The following is a 21,689-nucleotide window of genomic DNA, read 5'->3' as shown; positions in this document are numbered from 1 at the left end:
GAATTAAAAATCTTTTTATCTACAATATGATGATATTAAATATAATATATATAGGCTTTCGACGATTACAGCCATGGCCGAACTTTTGAATTTGAAGAGGTTTGGCCGGGCCTTTTGCTAATGACCGCCGCTGCTGCCGATCGTGAAGCCGTCATCAAGATGATGCTCGCTGCCAAGGTTTACCTCGGCTCTACAAACCTTTCCTTCGGAATGAAGCCATACGTTTTCACATGCAGAAAGGATGGCACCCATGTTATCAACCTCGCCATGACATACGAGAAGATCAAACTCGCTGCCCGTATGATCTTCGCCGTCGAAGAGCCAAAGGATGTCCTTGCCATCTCCACAAAGTCCTTCGGTACACGCGCCGTCCACAAATTCGCTGAATTCCTTGGCGCTAACTACGTTGAACAGCGTTTCACACCAGGTCTCTTCACAAACTACTCCATCAAGAACTTCTGCGAACCACGCCTCATGATCGTCTGCGATCCAAACACAGACTCCCAGGCCGTTCACGAAGCTGCCTACGCTAACATCCCATGCATCGCTCTTTGCGACACAGATGCCCACCTCGACTACGTCGACTGCGTCATCCCATGCAACACAAAGAACAAAAACTCCATGGGTCTTGTAATGTGGCTCCTCACACGTGAGGTTCTCCGCCTCCGTGGTGCCCTCACACGCACACAGGAGTGGTCTGTCCTTCCAGATCTCTTCTTCTACCGTGATGCTGCTGATGAAGCCAAGATCGCTGAGGCTCTCGAGGCTGAAGGCGAAGAGACAGTCTCCGAGGAAGGCGCTATCATCAACGCTGCTGTTCCAAAGGCTGAAATCAAGGCTGGTGCCACAAACGAAGAGTGGGAGAACAAGCAGGAATGGGACGCTTAAATTAACAGCTAAAGATTATATCTGGAATAATTTCTTATTTTTTTATTTCATTTTTTAGAAATTTTCAAAAATTTATTTCAAAATATTCAAATTTCAGACCGCCAAATATACACAATCTGAAAATGGACTAAATTTTAAATCACAATGACCTGAACAAACATTAGAATTACATTTTTAAATGATTTATTTGATATCTTTAAGGGTGCACCCGTATGTACGTTTATTTGAGAGGAGGAGGATCACCCTCTCAATTTTGAGGGATTCGTTAGTTTATTTTCTCGATGAATATGCAATAAAATTTGATTTTTACCTTATCAATATACTTCATATAATATACACATGTTCATGTAAAAACTTTTTTCCAAAATCCTCAGGAATTAAGGGATTTTTGAATTTTAAGAATTTTTTTCGAATTTTTTCGAAAAAAAAAATTTCAGAACAGCCTTAACGGCTAAGATTTAGGAACAATGTTAAGTATCAAAAAGAAAGGAGGTCTGATATAGACAACATATATCGTTGAAGGTTGAAAAAATCTCTAATATTTGAGCCCAAAATTTCAAATTTTAATTTTTTGAAAAAAGAGGCCACCCGTATGTACGTTTATTTGAGAGGAGGAGTATTATATTTTTGAAAGGGTGAAACATTATGAATATGTTAATTATATAATAATATGTATTATTATAAAAAAAGAAAAAATAATGCACGTTAAAATTTTTCTTTCTTGATTTTTTACAAAATCTACTTAGAATTATGCAAAATATGACTAAATAATTATAAATTTCAAGTTAAATTTTAATTTTGATAAATAATTTAAATTTCAAAATATCAAGTTCAGTTCGACTATGTATGTAGTAATTCCTCAATAAAGTGCCAAAACCCTATTAAAATATATGAACATTTTCAACATTTTAATGTTTTTATTTAAAAATTTGATGGAATATGAGCTTCAAACAATTATTATGTAAATAAAAATAATTAAATATATGTATTTATTCGTATTACAACCGTAGTAAGTCGATTCTTCCTTTCTTCTACTGAGTTTTGAATTTGATTTCGAATTGTAAAGAGATTCAAAGGGAAAATACTAGCGGATAAAAACTACCTCCATGAAAGGTTCATAATGGAGTCAAGTTGTATTTTTTGATATTTTTTGCTTTTCGAGCCTAAATAGGTAGCCAAGATAATGCCTAAAAATAAGGTTCTAAATTCTGAAGTTTACATGATCCTCTCGTGTGCACCCTTAACGATTTGGCATTGTTAATGTACTAAAAACTCCGAATTTTACTAGTATTTATCAGAGTCACATAGGAATTAAATACAACTCAATACTATATGATGTAATGTTATCCAATAGAAATCAGATTCAAAAATATGAAACCAAGAACCTGTTTAACATTTGGCTATTTATGTAAACTGCTTTGTTAAGTTTATGATTTCAGGAAGTTCTCAAATTTATCCATCTTCTCAATTAGTTTGAGATCCCACAAAGTATTTGTGCGAATTTACGGTTCAATTCTATATTTAATGTTATATTTTCTAAAAAAGATTTCAAGGTTATAAATGAATACCTCCTCAATTTTGAGAACTCTTTCAATAAATAGGAAGATTAGATTATTATAAGTCAGTTAATATGTTTATTTAGAAATTGCCTGTAGGATAGCATACATCTATTGTCGTGATTATAGAATGCCCATTTTTACCATGGATAAAATCAAGTTTTCGAAGGAATAAAAAGAGAATAGTGGATTTCATAATTTCTGCAAAAATCTGAAATTCATTTTGAATGGAATTGATTAGTGAAATTGCTCTAAAACGAGAAATTGAGTTATCAATTCTTTCTTATAGCGCACATTTGAGCTTTGGGAATAGTAATTACTCAATAATTTCCCAATCTGAAAACAGATTCGATAAATTCAAAGTTGAATCTGTTCGAAAATCAAACATTTATGATTACATTATTACAAATCTAGACAAATCAGATAAGTTAATAGATTTTTCCATTGAATTATTTATTAAAAAACAGAAAAATTCGGAAATTGAAACAATTCCGGAACAATTGACTTTCAATAGTGGGAAATATTAATATACTCTTACATTTATACATTCTAATCATATTCTCATCTCTAAACTTCAAAATGAATATTATCAAATTTTTATATCTTGGAATAATATTTCAATTTTACCAAATAATAAGTTTATTTGTCAAATATTATCGAAGACTACTGAATCATTATATAATTCCAAATTATTGAATGAAAATTACAATTATGAGACTAAATTTCCCAAAAACAAAGATATTCTATCAAGGCATGGACCAGATTTTGTTGATATTGATCCTAAAGTTACTCAAAATACTTATGAATTCAAAGCTGATGACAAATTATCATTCTCAGGAAAATTAGAATCTACTGGTAATTTACAGGCAACAATTGATTATTGGATTGATGAAAATTATCAAGGTAAATGTGGAAAAGTTGACTCATTTTATAAAAACTCTAATAGTGACAATACATTGTACTATGCACATTTTTCAATTTCCATAACCATACCAAGGTTAACATCAGGTCTTCATACTTTAGCTTTTCGAGCAGTAAAAAAGGATACTGAGGGAGATTATTTAAAAATAATTTTTAATTTTATTGGACCTCCAGTTGTGGAAAGTGTTTCAGTCCAATCTATGTATAATAAATGCACTGATTCATCGATTCCTGTAACAATATCTTTATCGAATCAAAGATTCCCTCTAACAATATTTTATGGTTTTAATGTGAATGCAATGCATCATAAATATTATCAGAACTCATTTCTTACAAGTTATCAAGTTGAATTACCGATTCCAAATCAAATAGGAAGTTACAAAGTAATATCTTATGTAACAAATCAATATGGAACCTCAAGTTCAAAAGAATCAATAACTTTTTCTGTAACTAAGACTTTACCTTCAGTTCATTTTGCTCAAATTCCAAAACCTCAATATACGAACAAAGTTGATTCTCAAATCGAAATTCATGGAAATTTACAAGGATGTAATTCATATACGGATGATAAAATTAGAGCTACATTCATTGATCAAAATTATGAAGCAACAATGTATACTAATTCATTTAGCATTTTCATCCCTTTATCAAATTCTGTTAAAGAAGGAGAATATAGAATCTTTGTATCTGTTTATGATACAACACAGAGTTCTCAAGTTCAAACTTTCGTTTTCAAATATCTATATAATGATCCAGAGATCACATTAGTATCATTAACACAAGAACAATATATCAGATATTTTGACAAAAATATTATCATTGATTTTAAGATCAAAGATAAAGATGGTGAAGGAACAATATCATTCCAAGAATTTATAAATAATCAAAATCATAAAAAAGTTAATTCATTTAAAATTCCAGATACTGCAGAACATATATACACAATCAGAGTTTCAGTTGATGATTTTTTCATTGAAGGTCAAAACAAAATTAGCTTTTCTGTTTCTTCTGGGATAAGTTATACAAAATCATTTGATATCAATGTTCAGATTGTCTATCCAAATCCAATCATTCAACTGAATGAATTCAGAAATAATAAAACTAATCGAATATTGAACAGAACAATCTCAATCTCTGGAAGTATCATGAGTGCACATAAAAACAAAGATGTTTATCTTTCATTTTTTATCAATGATCTTGAAATTAAAAGAAGTATTTTAATGATTTCTGATGGCTGGACTTCAATTCCTTTCTCAGATATGATTGATACTAGTTTCCTTAAATATCAAGGTAATTATTATCTTAAAGCTAAGGTATGTGATGCATATGGCAAATGTAATGAATCCAATAGTGTACCATTTAATTTTCTTGATTACCCTGCATCATATTTCCCAGATGTATACACAACACTGAAATCTAATGTTTACTCTAGAAGAAAATGAGAAAATGATATGCTTAAAACGAGATTACCATTCGCAAAGATTTAGATATCATTACCCATCTGCACATATATTTTTAATTTGCACAGTAATATCTCTATAATGATCAAGTGAATGGGATTAATAAGAAAAATGTATTAATCGAAAGAAAATAAAAAATTAAAAAATGGTTCCACTGGGGCTCGAACCCAAGACCTTAGCGTTATCAGCACTACGCTCTACCTACTGAGCTACGAAACCTTTACATCTATTCAAAATCTTTTGAATTACTGATTTATATAACTTATTTGATGATATCAACATGGATATTTTTAAAACTTGCTTCAAAATGAAGGTCGAAATCACTATATAGTGATTATTATTATCCTAAAGAGCATTTGATTATGATTTTTCTTTTTTTCAAAATAAACTTGACAGAAATTTAAAAAGGTGACACGTTTTTCATCTTTTTCTTTGAACATTTTCAAAATTATCTCCAAAAATTCAGCAGGTATTATAATTCAAACGGAATATTATTGCATTATGAGCGCCTAAGAGAATTACATATTTCACCAAGAATAGATGAAATACTATATAATTGAATCTATTAATTCTTCTTTGTTTTCTTTTTTTTTCTAAAAAAATCATTGAAATTTATTCAAATCATATGATTTTATTCCTTAAGATAGACTTATAATAGCTTACAGATCTACAAAATCAATTTCATTTCCTGATACTGATTCCAACAAGCGAAAGTTGCAAGAATTTGATGAATTCTGTTTTCCTTTTATTATTGATCGGGTAATACCGAATAGGGGTAATTCTTATATACCCATTTCCTGTGCTAGATGGATTTTTCTTAGCCTTATCTCCATTTATTGTATCTGCTTGATAAAGATTAAATGCCGAACTTAATTTATACCCAGTGGGGAGTGTTGAAGTGGAGTTCAAAACAAATCCAGAACCTCCAGCACCAGCACCATATTGGAATGCCCCAGCACCTCCTCCAAACCACCCACTACCTCCAGAGGAATTCAGAGCTCCTATACAATTACAGTTTACATTCCCTCCATAACCATAGGTACCATCAAAAAAAAATAAAGGAGAATTTTTATTTGGCGTTCCTGCAGCGCCACCTTTGGTTTGGGTACCTCCTTTACCGTCTTGCCCTGCATTTCTTGGGCTTGTCCCTCCTATTCTCCCACCTCCAGAACCGCCATTTGATTCTCCGTTATGTGAAGCAGCACCTCCACCACCCGCCACTATCAATCTCTCATCTAAAGATTGACCATTAACCCTGATATCAGAAGCACCACCTCCAGTAATCACAATAGAACTATCATCGGTGTTATATCCTCCACCATTATAACCCCAGCATGATTTTCGCTATAGGATCCTTTTCCTCCAACAAAAATGTAGAGAGTTACAAACGCAGTTAGATTAAGAATTCCGTGCGAATAACCTCCTTTCCCTCCGAAACCGATTCCATTTTTGACGTTCGATCCACCATCAGCACCCCAAACTTCGAGGAAATATTCACCAGGAACGAAATTCTCGACGTATGGACTGCATGATGATGTATTTGAACATTTATAAGAATAATCTTTCGGAAGAGTGGAGATGAGTAATTAGAACTAAAAAATGAGTGTCAAACAATGTTTATCTCATCTTAAACATTCCAATTTTATAAGTTTTATGCCTCAAATTGAAAAGAATATAAAATGATTTAATTTGAGATTTCAAAAAATTGATGAAGGAAATACAAAAAAGAGACAGTATAGCAACTTGTATTACAAAAAGGTAATACATAGCTTAAAAAGTGATTGATAATTCGGCTTGGTTGGTAAAATAAACTTCATTCTGATCCGATTTCAATTTTGTTTCATGAATAAAAAATGGTTCCGCTGGGGCTCGAACCCAAGACCTTAGCGTTATCAGCACTACGCTCTACCTACTGAGCTACGAAACCTTTACATTTATTCAATTTATTTTAATATCTTGTATTCAAGGGAGCTTTTTGAGTCCCTAAATAGAATTTTATCCATGTTAATTTTACACCCGGTTAACACATACTTGATTATTATCGCTCAATACAATATTTAATATCGTTCCGCATGTCTTTCAAAAATTTTCTCAAATTTCATAATTTTCTGCAAACAATTCCTTGCTCAATATATAATATTTTTTATCAGATATTTTTTTGAAAAATGTACGTTTAGCAATGAGGAAAAGTCCAAGAAAGATTGCTTCCGAAGAAGGAAAAGCAGAAGATTTTGAGGCCGCCGTGACAAGACTCACACATTATTTACTTGGAGAAGAAAAAGAATTCAAATATAGAAAAATTCATCAGATTTCAAACAATGAACCTGAATATAATTTTAATTTCGAAAATGTCGTCATTGATGATCTTATAGAAGAGAAAAATGAAGATGTTCAAAAGCTTAACAACGTTAGATTAGAAGATAATTTTTATAAAATCGAATGCATTAATAATGCAATTCAAAACCAAGTACTTAAATCAGATAAGTCGAAGTACAATTACAAGTGTATTCGTAATCCAGAAGAAATTATGAAACTTATTGAAGAGAATCAGCACTCGAAAATAGTTAGCGAACGACTTGCCAAATCAAGGACAACTCAAAAGAGGGCATTTATGGACAATGACATGAAATACTTTAATATTGTTACTGATAAACAACAATTATTCAAAGATAGAGAAAAATTCAGGCAGAACTACAACAAATGAGTAAAATACTGTTTCTATTTTTATTTGTTTAACTTACTATTAAAAATTAATATCACAATCGGATCTGTTACTCTAATTTTAAAAAGGATTTCAATCTTATTGAGGAATTCATTTCCATGGAAGTAGGATTATTATATAATAATGAAAAATAATTTAAATAAATTCACTTTATGATATGAATTTTAAAGATTGGCATCAAATTTCTCTTGATTCTAAATATTAAAAAAAGTATAAATAAAGTAGATTTTTTGATGAAAACTAAGGTATTTATGTGGGTGACAAGTTGCATGGTAAATACAAACAAAAATAAACTTTTTTTTCTTATTCCTTGAAAAGGAAAGAAATTATAGATAAATTAAGTACTCAAACAGGTATAGTCTTCTTCTTTGGACGTTTCTGCTCTGTCAACTGAACAAATTCGTGGTATCTGATAAATCTTTTGCTGAGGAACGTAATTCCATCCATAATAAACATCATAATGTTTATAATATAGCATATTGTTGTAATAAGTCTGTAAATACTTAACAAAAGAGGGATTTGGAAATGAAATATCGCAAGTATTAAAATTATTGGAATTAATGCAATAATAAGTATTATTTCCATGAAAGCAAAAAATGTTCCGGGTAGTTTTCTTTTATTATGTTTCAATCGTATTATAGATTTCGGAATAATGTGAATACAAGGCTGCATCAATAGAAATAGAAAGAAGAATAATGTCTGAAGATGTGGATGAACGCTAAAATCAAAATATATTGAGAAGAACGAAAATATCAGATATAATATGCTGAAAATAACATAACACGTTAAAAATATATAAAGTTTTCGCTTAATGTCTTCTGATGATGACCGATGAGACTTAAGATAATACTTGATTACGTAGGAATTAATGAGAAATAGGCTTATTGCTGCTAAAATAAGCTGGAAAAAGAATTTTTGGCGATACATTTGGCATGATATGATGTCTGTTATACCAGGAATTAAATAAATGTTTTCGGGCATGTCGAATAAAGTGCTGACTAAAGAATTAACAGTAACAATGTCATAGGATAAGAAAATCAACCAAAACGGAGCTGACGGAATTGTGAAGAGGGATAAGACGATCGCTTTCACCATTCCTAAAATAATGCTCATAAAAAAGTTGAAAAGGTGACAAATTTTCCAACCACAAGGATCTTATTGTTTTATCAAATTAGGAACATCTACCTCACACGCCTTGCAACTCTGGAAGTCAACCTTCCCATTAATTTTGAAAGGTTTTACTAAAATTATTCTGGATCTAAATAAAGGAGTTAACATTCTCCATGAGAACTGATCTACTAAATCAGCTAGCTATAGAATTATGTAAACTCTTCTGTTTTTATCAAAACTCCCTTTTTAAATATTGATATCTGATATTTTTCTGAATTTTTTGTGGAACAAACCATCTTTGAACATAAAATTCTAAATATTTCAAGCTAAAAACTTCATACTTAAGTAGAAAAGAAAAAATATTTGAATTAATAAAAAATTCGAATTTTTATTTGACCAAAAGAACATTAAATAAAAGTAAATTAGTTAAGATTAGTTGTTATGATCAAAATAAAACAACGAAATTTTATTTTGTAAAAATAAATAACAAACAAAAAAAGAAGGAAAAAAGTAGACGCGAAGTCTGCGCAGGTGCTCGACCTGCGGTTGATGCAGCAATAAAATCGCTGAGACACGAAGTCTGAAAAGCGAGCTGCACCAAAATTTTTGCACAAGGGCCACGAAGGCAAATGACACGAAGTCAGTTACACTCCAAGAGAATTGGCATCGGTCTCTTTAACGGTGCACGTAATGACGATGTATCGTGAGCCGACTTGATCTCTGGGAGTGCGAGTGGAGAAATCTCCTCCGAAACGGAGAAGAAAGGATTCCGCAATAGCTCTACGGCGCTAGGCCTGTTGCTTGGGTTCAAGCTGAGCATGGATGTAATGATATCAAAGGCATCTGCGAGCTCCGGTGGTAATTTATCCTTAAGAAGCTGCTCGAGCGTTCTTGGATAAATATGGAGCATGGATGCTAGACGCCAGTTAGGAAGGTGACAAAGGATGTCCCCATCTGATTGAATCTCGGGCGACTTTTCATCTTCTGATGATGGAGAGGGTGTTCCGGTCACTCGGAAGATTTTGTCCAATTGAGAAAGGTCGCTGCAAGCAGATGGGAACTTTTCTCCGGTACAAAGCTCATAAAAGATAATTCCTGCAGACCAGATGTCGATTGCAGTGGTATAGTCTTTGGAACCAAGGATTAGTTCGGGTGCACGGTAAGCGAGCGATGTAACCTTTGAAGTTAGTTGTTTTGAATTAAGTTGCCGTGATAAGCCAAAATCTGTGATTTTGAGAGTGCGCCCTCCTTTAATAAGGATGTTGGAGGATTTAAGATCACGGTGGGCGTATCCTGCCTGATGGAGTTCGGCAAGACCGCTAAGAAGTTGACGCATTAGGTGCTTCACCTGGTTTGGCTGAAGCAGAGGTTGACAAGAGAGTTGTTTCTGAAGATCTGTCTCACAATATTCCAAAGTGATACAGATTTCATGTGGATACCTAAATACACCGCCGTAGGAGACGATGTTTTCATGTTTGAAGTTCTGGAGAACTCCAAGTTCCCTATAGAAGGAGAGAGGAAGGCTCTCCTTTTGATCGTAGGCTTTGAGAATCTTCAAAGCTACAACTTCGTTTGTTTCAAGGTCGAAGGCTTTGAATACGCTTCCGTATGCTCCGACCCCGATGTTCTCGATGATACGGAAGCGACTTAATGCATTATACCGACCTGGACTCTTGGCGTCCATGGAAGGACGTGCAGTTGAAAAGTAATGAAAAGTGACAAATAATGATCATCAAAAATATCGAGTCATATTTAATTCAGATAGTCCATACATTTAACAATGTAGATAAAAATCTGCTCATCTCAAATATTTGAATCAAACCGCAAAAAATTGAATACAATTATTTGGAAAATCTAGAGAAATGATTTATTTTGATTGAATAATGACTATATATCAATACGCGACATTATGAACCGAATAAGTCACTATTTGGTCGAATGAACATTTGATTTGTCTAAATTTTTAACGATGACATGCATTTTTATCACTATATTTTAAATATCTAACACATCTCAAACATAATTTTCATAGTGAACTTGACCAATTCTAAAATAAATTTGAGTTCAGATTATTTTTAGTGGTTTTGAGGTTATATTATCATATACATAAAATGATGCGAACTTACCTATAGATTTATCATATTATAAATGTTCAAGCTCATCACTCTATTATCTGTCAACAATTTTTTCATGAATTCTGCTTCTATTGATAATGCATTTCGCTGTATGATGCCTTTTTGAGCATAAACCACATCCTATTGATTCAAATCAAATTCATTTCCTTTTTCAATGCTCAGCACATTTACTGTTATTCTTCTTACACTCCTTGTCGCATTAATATTCCTTGCATTTAAATATCATGTTTTTACCCCAATCAGTGTTAAAATTGAACACATAGCTCCTGTAAAGATTGTTTACACAACATTCATTGGCCCATACAAAGAAGCATGGAAACCTTCAATGCAATTATTTAACGAAAAGCTTCCAGATGATTTTAAGCCACATTGCCCAGGAGCTACAAAATATATTGGTATTTATTATGATGATCCAAAGATTACAAAACCAGAAGACTGCAGAAGTGTCATTGGATTTGTTGTTGATGATGACTTCAAGCTCAAAGACGATGCAAATGGTAAGATGCATGTTGATACAATTGAAATTGGCGAAGCAGCATGCGTTCACTTCCCATTTTACTCAATGCTTGATGTTATAGTTGGTGTTATGAGATGCTATCCATTAATTGGAAAATGGTTTAATGAAAATCATAAATCTAATATTCCAAAGGCCTTTCTTGAATTCTATGGCTTTTTACCAGATACAATTTCCATTACTGGACCAATTGGACCACGTGTCGGTCTTCTTGGTGAATTTCCAAAGCACGAATAAACTTTTTTTTATTTTTAGAAGAAAATCATTTTCAATCTAGTTGGTGTTTAGCAAGATCCATCACAATGCGAAACCAGTGCACAACAGTGGTTTCACACTAATCATTCCATGAAAACTTTTAAAATACTGATTATCATAATTCTAGTTATGCGATCAATTTATTTCTTTAATTGCTATATATTTTAGCACGAGTACATGTCATTGATGAAATCAAAGTCAAGATGACGACTCAATTTTTTCTATCACATCACTTTTCATTTTTTTTTGGATTTTTTTTTAGATTTTTTGTAATGAGCCTTGCCAATGCTAAAAGACACAAGATTATCTTCGTAAGCCCCTACGAGACAGATAAGCAAGTTGTATACCATTTAGATAGCCATAGCTGTCTAATTGACAAAATAGATCGAAAAATTAAATATCCCATACTAGAAATGCAGCAACTTTCTCCAGTGTCAAGTGCCAAACTTAGTTCTCCGTTGCCTGACATCAGTATTGACATAGTTTCAAAACCAATTTTGATAACAGAATCATTAATTCAGCCATCTTCAAACATTCAGCTTGACATGGTGTAATATGATCTGTAAGTACCATTATGAATTGTGAATTTTTAGAATCTCACTTTCAAAGCAATTTCTATAAAAGAATATAAGAAGATTTAGTCACATCCACTTACAATCTAGAAGAATTCTAGTTCGATGCGATATTTGTTTATTTTAAAAAGTTATTTCTACTTTGATTTTTTATTAATTATATTCACACATTTTACTCTTTCAAATGCTTATGGAACTTAAAGATATCATTGTGCAAACAGTTTAATGAATAAATACAATTCATATATCCTGTCTTATTCAATACACTATCATTATTGTATAATTTTATGCGCCTTTGATTCTACTCAAGCAATAAAAAAAAAAAAAAAAAAGGTATTGGGGCTTCCAGGCACTTCGTGCCCTCTAGCCCCGAAGATGTTTAGTATAAAACCGCTTTTTAACTTCACTTAAAATGCCACGTAAGCTACGTAAGAATATACGTAAGAGGAAGAGAGCATTGAAACATCCAATAGTAAGACTGACACCACAACAACAGTTGCAACAACAAATGCTGAATGACCCCACTATGTTGCAACAAATGTCAAGCAATCCTATGCTTTTAAACCGAGTTGTTGGTGCACAGAGTGGAGGTTTAAGAGCGGCACTTTTAGCGAAAATGGCAGGCTATGGTGGAGCTGCAGACGGAACAGCCTATAACCCTCAAAGTCAAATGAATTTGAGTTCACTCAAAAATCAAATAACAGATGTCAAAAAGTCAAACATAGACATACAGAAGCAAATAAGTGAAAACGAAAAGAAACTAGAATATGACAGACACACAAAGAAACTCAATGAGTTAAACGTAGAGAAAAAGAAGAAAGAAGAACAACTGAAAGAACTAAGTACAGAGGAATATGCGAAAAAAGTGTCAGAAAAAGCAGCAGAAGTAGCAAAAATGGAACAAGATGTCATAAATTTGAAAAACCATACTACTCAATATAAAGTACTGAAAGATGAAGAGATAAAACAAAAAGCCCTGAAGACATATATGGATAGCGATGAGTATAAAAAAGAAGTTGAAGCAAATGTAAAGGCAGAAAAACTTTTACAGTTGCAGAACCAAACCGTACAGTATGAAAACTTAGCACAAGAAAGTAAAAATAACGACGCGGCTATGCAAAAGGCAATGAAAAGCGCAGAATATATAAAAGCTAACAATGACTGGTTAGATGCCCAAGCCAACGCTAAAGCAGCCCAGCTTATAGGGTCAATAAGGACAAAAATACAAGCGGATGAAGACAGTTCAAATGAAGCTTTAACAAATGCTGACTTTAAGAACGCCTTCGAAGCTCTTCATAGTAAGGTGAAACAAGTGAACGATTTCTCATCTGGAAAGAAACTGAAGTCTGAAGGTTTCGACAAAGAGTTAAAAGAAGTAGCACAAAATATGACGAAAATAACAGATGCAGCAACGAGACAGGCAGTTCAAAGTGCCTATGACGCCGTTAGAGCAACTGTTGTGGAAAGTCAAGAAAAAGAGTTACAACAGACCAAAACAGACCTAGTAAATGCTTTCTTAAGAACGAAAAGTCAGGTAGGACATTACGCTGCAGATGGAACATATGTGCCAGCTGGTGGAACTTATGTACCAGCTGGTGGAACTTATATACTAGCTAGTGGAACTTATATACCACCAAACCCTCCAAGAGAAGCACCTGCACCAGGACTACCTAACACATTTACATCGTCACATGGACATAGACACAGGCATGCACCAAAACCAACACAACAACCAACAGTTCAAAACCCTGCACAACAACCAACACAACAACCAACACAACAACCAGCACAGCAACCAACAGTTCAAAACCCTGCACAACAACAACCACAGCAACCAACAGTTCAAAACCCTGCACAACAACAACCACAAACAGAGCAAGGACATAAAAGAAGTAGAGAACAAGGAAACCAAGAATTCTTAAAAATGCTTAAAGAAGACTATGGTTACCCAGATACTATTGACTTTAGTGACAGATATAAAGAAGCTATTAGAAAGTTCAAGGATGGAAATACTGACCCGAACCTATTTAGCTTTATGGCTCTGCACCAAAGGGGATATAATCTCAAACCTGGAAAATACAAGCTCGCTAAGGGATATGATTTAATAGCATATCATCCAAATGACATGAACGAATTTACTCCGAGATATTTGATGTCAGAGCTAAATGACAATTTAACTCTCTTCATGAAACGCGTAAAAAATAGAGACGGAACGAAAGAAGAAAGGTTTATGAGTCCGGATGACTTAGAAAGGGAACTTGTTGAAAACGGTCTCGGAATATATGAAATGCCAGCAGATGAGGTACAAGAAACTCCACAGGAAGAACTAGTTCAGATACAACCAGACATGGAAGAAATAGTTCAGCAACAACAGCTAGAAGAGCCTGAAGGAAACGAACAAGTCACTCCTTTGGAAACTAACTTCACAGAACTAGATGAAGATTTGGAACAGCCGAAAAATCTTGACCCTCAACAAGAGTATGCGGAGAATATGGAATATTTCCAAGAGTCTAAAAAAAATTCGGCTGACATAGTAGAAGAATATCGAAAAATGTTTGCCGACATACAAAAGACTCCAACACCAGATGAAAATATTCAGCATAGAATGGAAGTACTGAAAGAAAATGTACACAAATACAACAACCTTTTTTACTTACGAGCATTTAACGTTCAATCTTTGGATGAACTCGGTGAAAATAAAAGGTTAAATTTCAACAAAACATATAGAAATGAAACATTGTTTAAAGTTCATTCAGAACCTAACCAAGATGGAAACAAACCTACTTTTGTTTCTGCAGACTATGGAACTACAATGAGATGGGGTCATAAAGCTAATCCGGATAGGTGGTTCATAAACTTACAACCACAATTCCAAGAAGTTGTAGACGCAATGGAATTGAATGGTGAACGAGATATAGCTGGTATTTTAAGCGCGGCTTTAATGCCATTGAAAGATATGAAACATGCAGATATTTTGGACCAGTATGAAATGAACATGGCTGATGGAAATATAACACCTGACGTTCTAAAACATTTATCTCAAAGAACTACACAGAACCATAGAGATGGTATATTTGGTGAAGAGTTTAGAAAGAAAGTTATGGACAGAGAAGGAAGAGAACCTATTGTACATGACCTTGCAAACGAAAGTTTACAAAATGTCATAAAAACTTACTTTGCAGACAATGAACCGAGAAGGGATGAATATTTAAGAAAACTCAAATGGACAGTACCAAATGAAATGTTAGTATTGAAAAACATGTTCCTTGACAAAATAAAACCAACTACAGAAATAAATGACGCAAGACTGAAACATTGGGTAAAAGCTTTTCCATTCACAAAAGATATAGTTGGTAACATGGAAAGAAAACCAGAATGGCTACAAAAACATATATTTGGAAACGAGCATATTCCATATGGACAGGCACTGTTTGAAGAGCTTGAACCGGAAACTCAGGAAAGAGTCATGCAAACAATACGCGAAGACTCAAATACAAACTATGACAAACTCTTTCTAGGATATTGGTTACCTGAGATGGGCGACCAGAGCCCAAAGGCAAAAAGGGCATGGAAAATTTGCAACATACTAGATGAACATGAGGCAAAGATGCAACAACTTGAAGCAGAGGGCAAGTTACCAAAAGCGACACCAAAGAAGAAGAGAAGAGTAGAACAAAGTGAAAGTAGTGAAGAAGTAACTTCATCTAGTGAAAGTAGTGGCAATGAAGGAAAAAGAAGAGTTAGAAACTCAGTCAGGAAGAAAGTAAAGCTTGGTCCACGTGGGTTCTATTATGACACATAAACCCAACTATTCTATATTTTTACCCATATAATGTACGCCGCTCAGAATATAAACGCCAACAGTTTGGATGCCATGAATGGAAATGTTTTCCGAATGGTATAACGAATGCGACAATGCCATTAGAAGGTCAGAAATAGTTCCTGGAACTTACGAATATACAACTGCTTGTTTCTTATGGAAACGTAGGTGAGTTTGGAGAAGGTTCTTCAACAAACAGTAGAATTGCTTGCGACAGGTTTCATATAATTCTATTGACAACTCTTTCTTTATACGTGAACAAGACATGAAATAAAACCTTCTGCCAAGTTGTCTGACAAGAAAGGTTGCAATGGAATTTTCTATGTCGGATACCAATATGCTCCAGAAGTTTCATGGGATATAAGATATATTCTAACTCTGACTTAGTTCAACAGTAACATGGGCAAACTATGAATGGTTCGCTTTGAGAAACTCAGTACAACCACAAGCTAGAGAACAAACAGACCAGTATGCAACTATTGAGAAAATAAGAAGACTTGACCCTAACGTTCCAGGAGTTTTATGTTAACCTTTCTGGACAAACTGCAGCAGCAGTAACAAAGTAAAACTGAAACTTAGAGTTCCTTTGTCATCTTTCCTCATCTTCAGTTTTTAAGATACTTGCCAAACTGGCAGGAAAATTTCTATCGAACTTATCCAAGCAAAAATAACTTAGTCATTGCACCAACACAAGACCCATTCACTCTTACAGACGTAAATGGAGCAAATCAAAGTCATTCGCCGATTTTGCAAAGACAAAGTTGACTTAGACTTTGGTTTCTCAAACCTCAACACTGAAGTAAACTACTATTTCAATGCTGCTGGAACTGCTTGGGACCCAGTTAAGTTCACATGCGAAAAGTTTGAATGCAAGAGAATAGAAAGCAGACTTGCAGTCTAGATGTTGGACCCAGATATTTCAAATGCTTTAGCTGCCAAATATATTGCAGTTCCACTTATGTTCCCATACACCAAATATCTGTCAAAGACTTTGCAGGTGAAGTTGGAAACCAAAGTGCTGACCCAGGTGCAAGAACAGTTATTTGCCTTAACAACTGCAATGAAAACATGCAGATACTATGTTTGTACTGTTCGACGAACTATAAATGACTATTCTTGTTCTACAACCCTGGTATTAAATATCATATAAACATAGATGGCAAATACTATCCAAGAGAAGAATATTCTACAGTTGAGGATATGAGGTCATACAACTTGACATTAGATGCTATGAACTTTAACAACAACTTCACAACAACCATTAACCCTGAAATGCAAAGTTCTATTATGCCATATGTGAAAGTATGGACTCATACAGGAGGTCAAAAACACTCAATATACAAATGGAGACCGTTCAAACTTTTGGCTTGGCATTCCATTTGCTGACTCAGAAGACTTTATGGGTGTATTTCAACTGTTGGTACAGTTCAAATACAATATACTGGTGACAGAGACGGTCCAGATGAATTGAAAGCAAAGAAGTTTACAAAACCAATAGCACTTTTCACGAAGATGCTCTTTTGAAGATTCGTTCGATGAAACCTGCTGGGCTCCTCAGATTGGTATAACGACAGCTTCCATCGAGCAGATTTTGGCAGCAGGTCAGTAAGTTGTTCTTGAACTGACTTCTCCGTCAAAATATTGACAGTACGCCAGTTTTGATATAATATTGTATTAAAAACTTACCTTTAGAAATATCGTCAGTTTTGTTGTTATATTTGTCGCTTCAAGAACTTTCACCATCTCGGTTATACCAACTTTCTTTGCTTTATGAAATATTTTGGTTCAGCAAAGACTGCTATTCTATAACATTTTACCATTGTTTGTGTAAAAGAACTATTCTGTCAATGAATTTGTATTGTTTGTGTGTATAAACTTTGTTTGCTTCAATTCAAAGAGATACTCAAATACGTCCATCTTTTATTCTAAGTAAAATGTCATTTCCGAAAAATAGAAGCGTAAGTGTTTCAAAAGGTTTAATGGCGGTGGCAGATGTGAAGTTAAATTCACCAACTCAAACAAACAGTCAAAGTGTTGTTGTCAATGTCAAAGACAGAGATGTTGAAGTGGGGAAACCATACGAAGACGAAGATGGTATAACAATTGTTCCTGTAAAAGAACCAACATATCCTGAAGTTAGCAGAGACTTAAGTTCTGTTGCAGATATTCGAAACGACTACCAACAACTTAAAGACAAACTTAAAACTCAGGAGAAGATTTGTCAGGCTTTGGGTATAATGTTAAACTTGGTGAGCACAACCCTGTAAAGTGAACTCATATGTCATTGCACCTCATGAATTTTGAAAGAACTATTGAAACTTTTGACAGAGGCAGACGATATAAACATCAAAGAAATAGAACCCGACATTGCTTGCTGTGGTGTTTCATACAATGTCATTGACAAGATATACGTTATGAAAGGAGGTGAAACGTTGAACTTAAAATATAGTTTCCCAGACGTCATAAAAATATTTGACGACCACAACATTTCATTAAAATTTACTTGCTAAGTAAAAATGTCAAAACTTCTTGAAAGATGTTTGAAGAAAAACAATATAGACTTTATTTCATGTAAAGGACTTTACACACTTTTGAACGATATGAAAGACCCTGTTTTGTTTGTTCGTGTAGACAAAGGAAAGTTCTATGTCTTTACAAAATATTTGAACTTCTTAGACAGAGAACTTCAAGAAACGCCATGTGAAAGTTTAGATGAAGTTCTTCTCCACTTTCAGAAAAACTTTAAATATATGTAAATGGCAGAAGACATAGTGGTTTATACTATTACGACTAAAAACCCTGAGTCATATAATTCTATAACAACAAACTTACAAAGTCCTCAAGGACGATATTGTAAACTGACCTTAAACACGATGACGACTAAAGCCTGTTTTGCTCTTTTGACACCAGAAGACTTTGTTGTTGTGAATGGTAAAAAATACTCCTTTGAAGATACTTACTCAGATATACCACCAACAGGTTTTGTTGACTTATTTAATACTTTAAGGACGGATGTAACATGTGCTGCAACTAGAGCAGGTTTCATTATGTTTGGATGTCCGACTGAGTTTAGTATAAACGATATGAGCTATAATACAAAACTTATATCTGGTTTTTACTACCAACAGTTTCCTATAACAGGAAAAGTGTCATACAAGGAATGTCTGTTCCATTGACTTTAAGTACACCTATTTTATATATTGTTTCAAACTTAGGTTCAAAGTGCTATTCGAATGTCGACAGAAACTACTATGACCAAAAGATACTCATGCGTATAAACAACACTTTCTCTGCTGGTTTGCCTATTGTTCATTCGAATGCAGAGTTTTCAGCTTTAGTAAACTCAAACACTTTAGCAAACATAAACTTAACCTTAGTTGACGCAAACTTTGTTCCTGTAAAACTTTTATGTCCTATGTATTTGTCAATGACGGCAGAAAGTTTCGAATTGGAAGATGCAACTGGTGAAAGTATTGTACTACAAGAACAACTTCAACAACAAATAGCTCAAGAACAACAAATGCAACAAATGGCAACAAAATGGAACAAATGCAACAACAAAGTCAAGAATAAAAAAAATTTTTTTTTATTTTTATAAAAAATGTACAGAATAGACGTTTCAGATTTTTATGACTTCCAAGCTTCAGAAATATGTGTCCATTTCGAGACTATAACAAAGCAGTCGAGAATTTGAAACGTTTAGTCATTTATGTCGACTCTGCCCCAGAATGTTATGTCATGAAAGAATGGATGTAGTCTTTAACAAACCAAGAGCGACAATAGTTCAGAACAAGAATGTAAACAGAAACTTAAGAAAATAAAAGTCGTACAAGTTGGTATGAAGATGTTAGATGCTTGGGATATCTTATTGTCAAGTTAGAAGATTTTCAGTTCGTGGTATAAAGTTCTATACACCTTCTCCAAACTTCTTTCTATCTTCACTGGATATAAATACGAACAAGTAGAATGGAAAGAAAATGTTATAGAAGCTTGGTTAGACCATGTCAAAGAAATTATATGCAATGGAAACGAAAGAGTCTATGAGTATATCTTATGTTGGTTTGCAAACATCTTACAACATCCAAGTGCTAAAAATGAAACTGCTCTCATCATAATTGGAAAACAAGGAACAGGTAAGAACACTTTCTTTACAGATATTTTGTGCAAACTGTTAGAGGGCTATTCGAACCCGAATATGACAAACTTAGAAAACATCTGCGGTAAATTTAACTCTTCAATAGAGAATATGAAACTTATAGTATGTAACGAACTTCAAAGTATAGATACAACAAAAGTTTTGAACTCAGATGCTTTGAAGAGTCTTATAACAGACAAAGTTGGAGTTGTTGAAAGAAAATATAAAGACCAAAGAGTTTGTGAAAATGTTGCAAATTCATCATGGTTTCAAACAACGCCGTTCCGATGAAGTTAGAAAGTTCTGACAGAAGATATGTAGTTGTCAGAACGTCAGAAGCTCATATGCAAGATACAGAATATTTTGACGACTTAGCAGAAACTTTGACATCCGACTTTTACAACCACTTGTTCTCATATTTCATGACATTAGATATTTCAAAGTTCAATCCAAGACAAATTCCACATACCGAAGAGAGACAAACGTTGTTAGAAGCAAACAAGAGTGTATATGAACTGTTCATAGATGAAACTGACTTTGAGTGTTTAGATGAAAGGTCATTGTACGATTCGTATAAACAGTATTGTCAAGAGTATGGTTATATGACAGCGTCTAAACGAACATTCTTGGCAAATGTCAAAAGTCTTTTAGACGTACAGAATGGTGTATATACAAAGAAAAATTTTTCTGAGTAAATTTTAAAAAAAAATATTTTTTTTATCCGATAGAAAAGATGACAAATTCATCTCAGTCAACAAGTACATGTCAGGACTTAAAGAAGAACTAGACCCATTCACATATTTGAATGTTTACTTCTACCATTTTGAAAAGTCTACATTTGACAAAGTTTGGAACATCGAACCAGTTAAGTTTGCTATTGTGACTAAAAATGGTGCGAAATTTGAAGACTTAGACATAGAAGGTTTGTTAACAGTCAAAGAAAGTTTTGACAGAAGGTTTTCAAACCTTAAAGAAGGCAAAGCATACAAACTTGTTATACCTTATGAACCAAAGAAAGCAGACGACTATGAATATTATGAGTCTAAGATAGTTGAAGTTCAAGGTAATTGGGTAAAAAGATTTTAGAGTCTAAGCCAGTGTTTGCTCCTAAAGAGGAAGAGAACATTGACATTGACCCAGAAATGTTCTAAAAAAAATATTTTATTTTTACATGTCAAATTTCTTTTTCTCTGGCTCTGGTTCTTTCTTCTCTTCTTCTACGTTCTTTTCTTTCTTTTCTCTCTTCTTCTTTTCTGGTGGAGTTATGTCAAACTTCTCAGAACCATATTTTTGTAAAAGTGCTTTGTCATTTAATAGCTCTTCTATTCTGTTTTCTATTTCATTTTCAAGAACAGCGCATGTGTCTTCTTTGCATTCTAAGAAGTTTTGTTGGACTTCATCTCTCCAAGAGGCTCATCTCTGTCAACAAGTCTGTCATTGACAAATTTAAGACTTCTCTGCTTAAGGTTTTATGGTTCTTGTCATATTCCCAGAAACAGAACTTTAGAACAAATTCACCTTTCTTGTTTACACTATGTAAGATTTTATGGTCGACAGATGTTTTGCTGTCGAAAAAGCTTGTCTCGAATATAGATAGCGAA

General features: G+C 33.7%; 5 protein-coding genes, 1 non-coding gene and 1 pseudogene across 7 annotated transcripts, besides 2 other annotated features; 5 read left to right on the top strand and 2 right to left on the bottom strand.

The window, feature by feature from the left end:
- Window positions 1-7: 7 nt before the first annotated feature.
- TVAGG3_0801280 (ribosomal protein family) lies at window positions 8-921 on the top strand (the record flags this gene model as incomplete). Its single annotated transcript, XM_001310289.2, has 1 exon — window positions 121-888. One exon carries the CDS (start codon window positions 121-123, stop codon window positions 886-888), a length of 768 nt encoding a protein of 255 aa, XP_001310290.1.
- A 167-nt stretch (window positions 922-1,088) lies between these two features.
- Window positions 1,089-2,128: a mobile genetic element.
- A 1,437-nt stretch (window positions 2,129-3,565) lies between these two features.
- On the top strand, window positions 3,566-4,807 carry TVAGG3_0801260 (EF-hand family; the record flags this gene model as incomplete). Its single annotated transcript, XM_001310288.1, has 1 exon — window positions 3,566-4,807. The coding sequence occupies one exon, from the start codon at window positions 3,566-3,568 to the stop codon at window positions 4,805-4,807; it is 1,242 nt and encodes a 413-aa protein (XP_001310289.1).
- A 164-nt stretch (window positions 4,808-4,971) lies between these two features.
- TVAGG3_0801250 lies at window positions 4,972-5,044 on the bottom strand. The gene has a single exon. It is a non-coding gene; the product is annotated as a tRNA-Ile (tRNA).
- Window positions 5,045-7,004: 1,960 nt separating this feature from the next.
- TVAGG3_0801240 (uncharacterized protein) lies at window positions 7,005-7,687 on the top strand (the record flags this gene model as incomplete). The annotated part of the gene is made up of 1 exon (XM_001310287.1): window positions 7,005-7,529. The coding sequence occupies one exon, from the start codon at window positions 7,005-7,007 to the stop codon at window positions 7,527-7,529; it is 525 nt and encodes a 174-aa protein (XP_001310288.1).
- A 1,362-nt stretch (window positions 7,688-9,049) lies between these two features.
- On the bottom strand, window positions 9,050-10,358 carry TVAGG3_0801230 (protein kinase superfamily; the record flags this gene model as incomplete). Its single annotated transcript, XM_001310286.1, has 1 exon — window positions 9,298-10,341. One exon carries the CDS (start codon window positions 10,339-10,341, stop codon window positions 9,298-9,300), a length of 1,044 nt encoding a protein of 347 aa, XP_001310287.1.
- A 266-nt stretch (window positions 10,359-10,624) lies between these two features.
- TVAGG3_0801220 (testis-expressed protein 264 family) lies at window positions 10,625-11,637 on the top strand (the record flags this gene model as incomplete). The annotated part of the gene is made up of 1 exon (XM_001310285.2): window positions 10,947-11,543. The coding sequence occupies one exon, from the start codon at window positions 10,947-10,949 to the stop codon at window positions 11,541-11,543; it is 597 nt and encodes a 198-aa protein (XP_001310286.1).
- A 3,251-nt stretch (window positions 11,638-14,888) lies between these two features.
- Window positions 14,889-21,689: part of a mobile genetic element that runs on past the window's edge.
- On the top strand, window positions 17,933-18,463 carry TVAGG3_0801210 (annotated as a pseudogene). The gene has a single exon. A coding segment is annotated over exon 1 (531 nt).

This window comes from Trichomonas vaginalis, chromosome VI (assembly GCF_026262505.1).
Source record: "Trichomonas vaginalis G3 chromosome VI, whole genome shotgun sequence".
NCBI lineage: Eukaryota > Parabasalia > Trichomonadida > Trichomonadidae > Trichomonas > Trichomonas vaginalis.
This window is presented reverse-complemented; position numbering and strand designations above follow the sequence as displayed.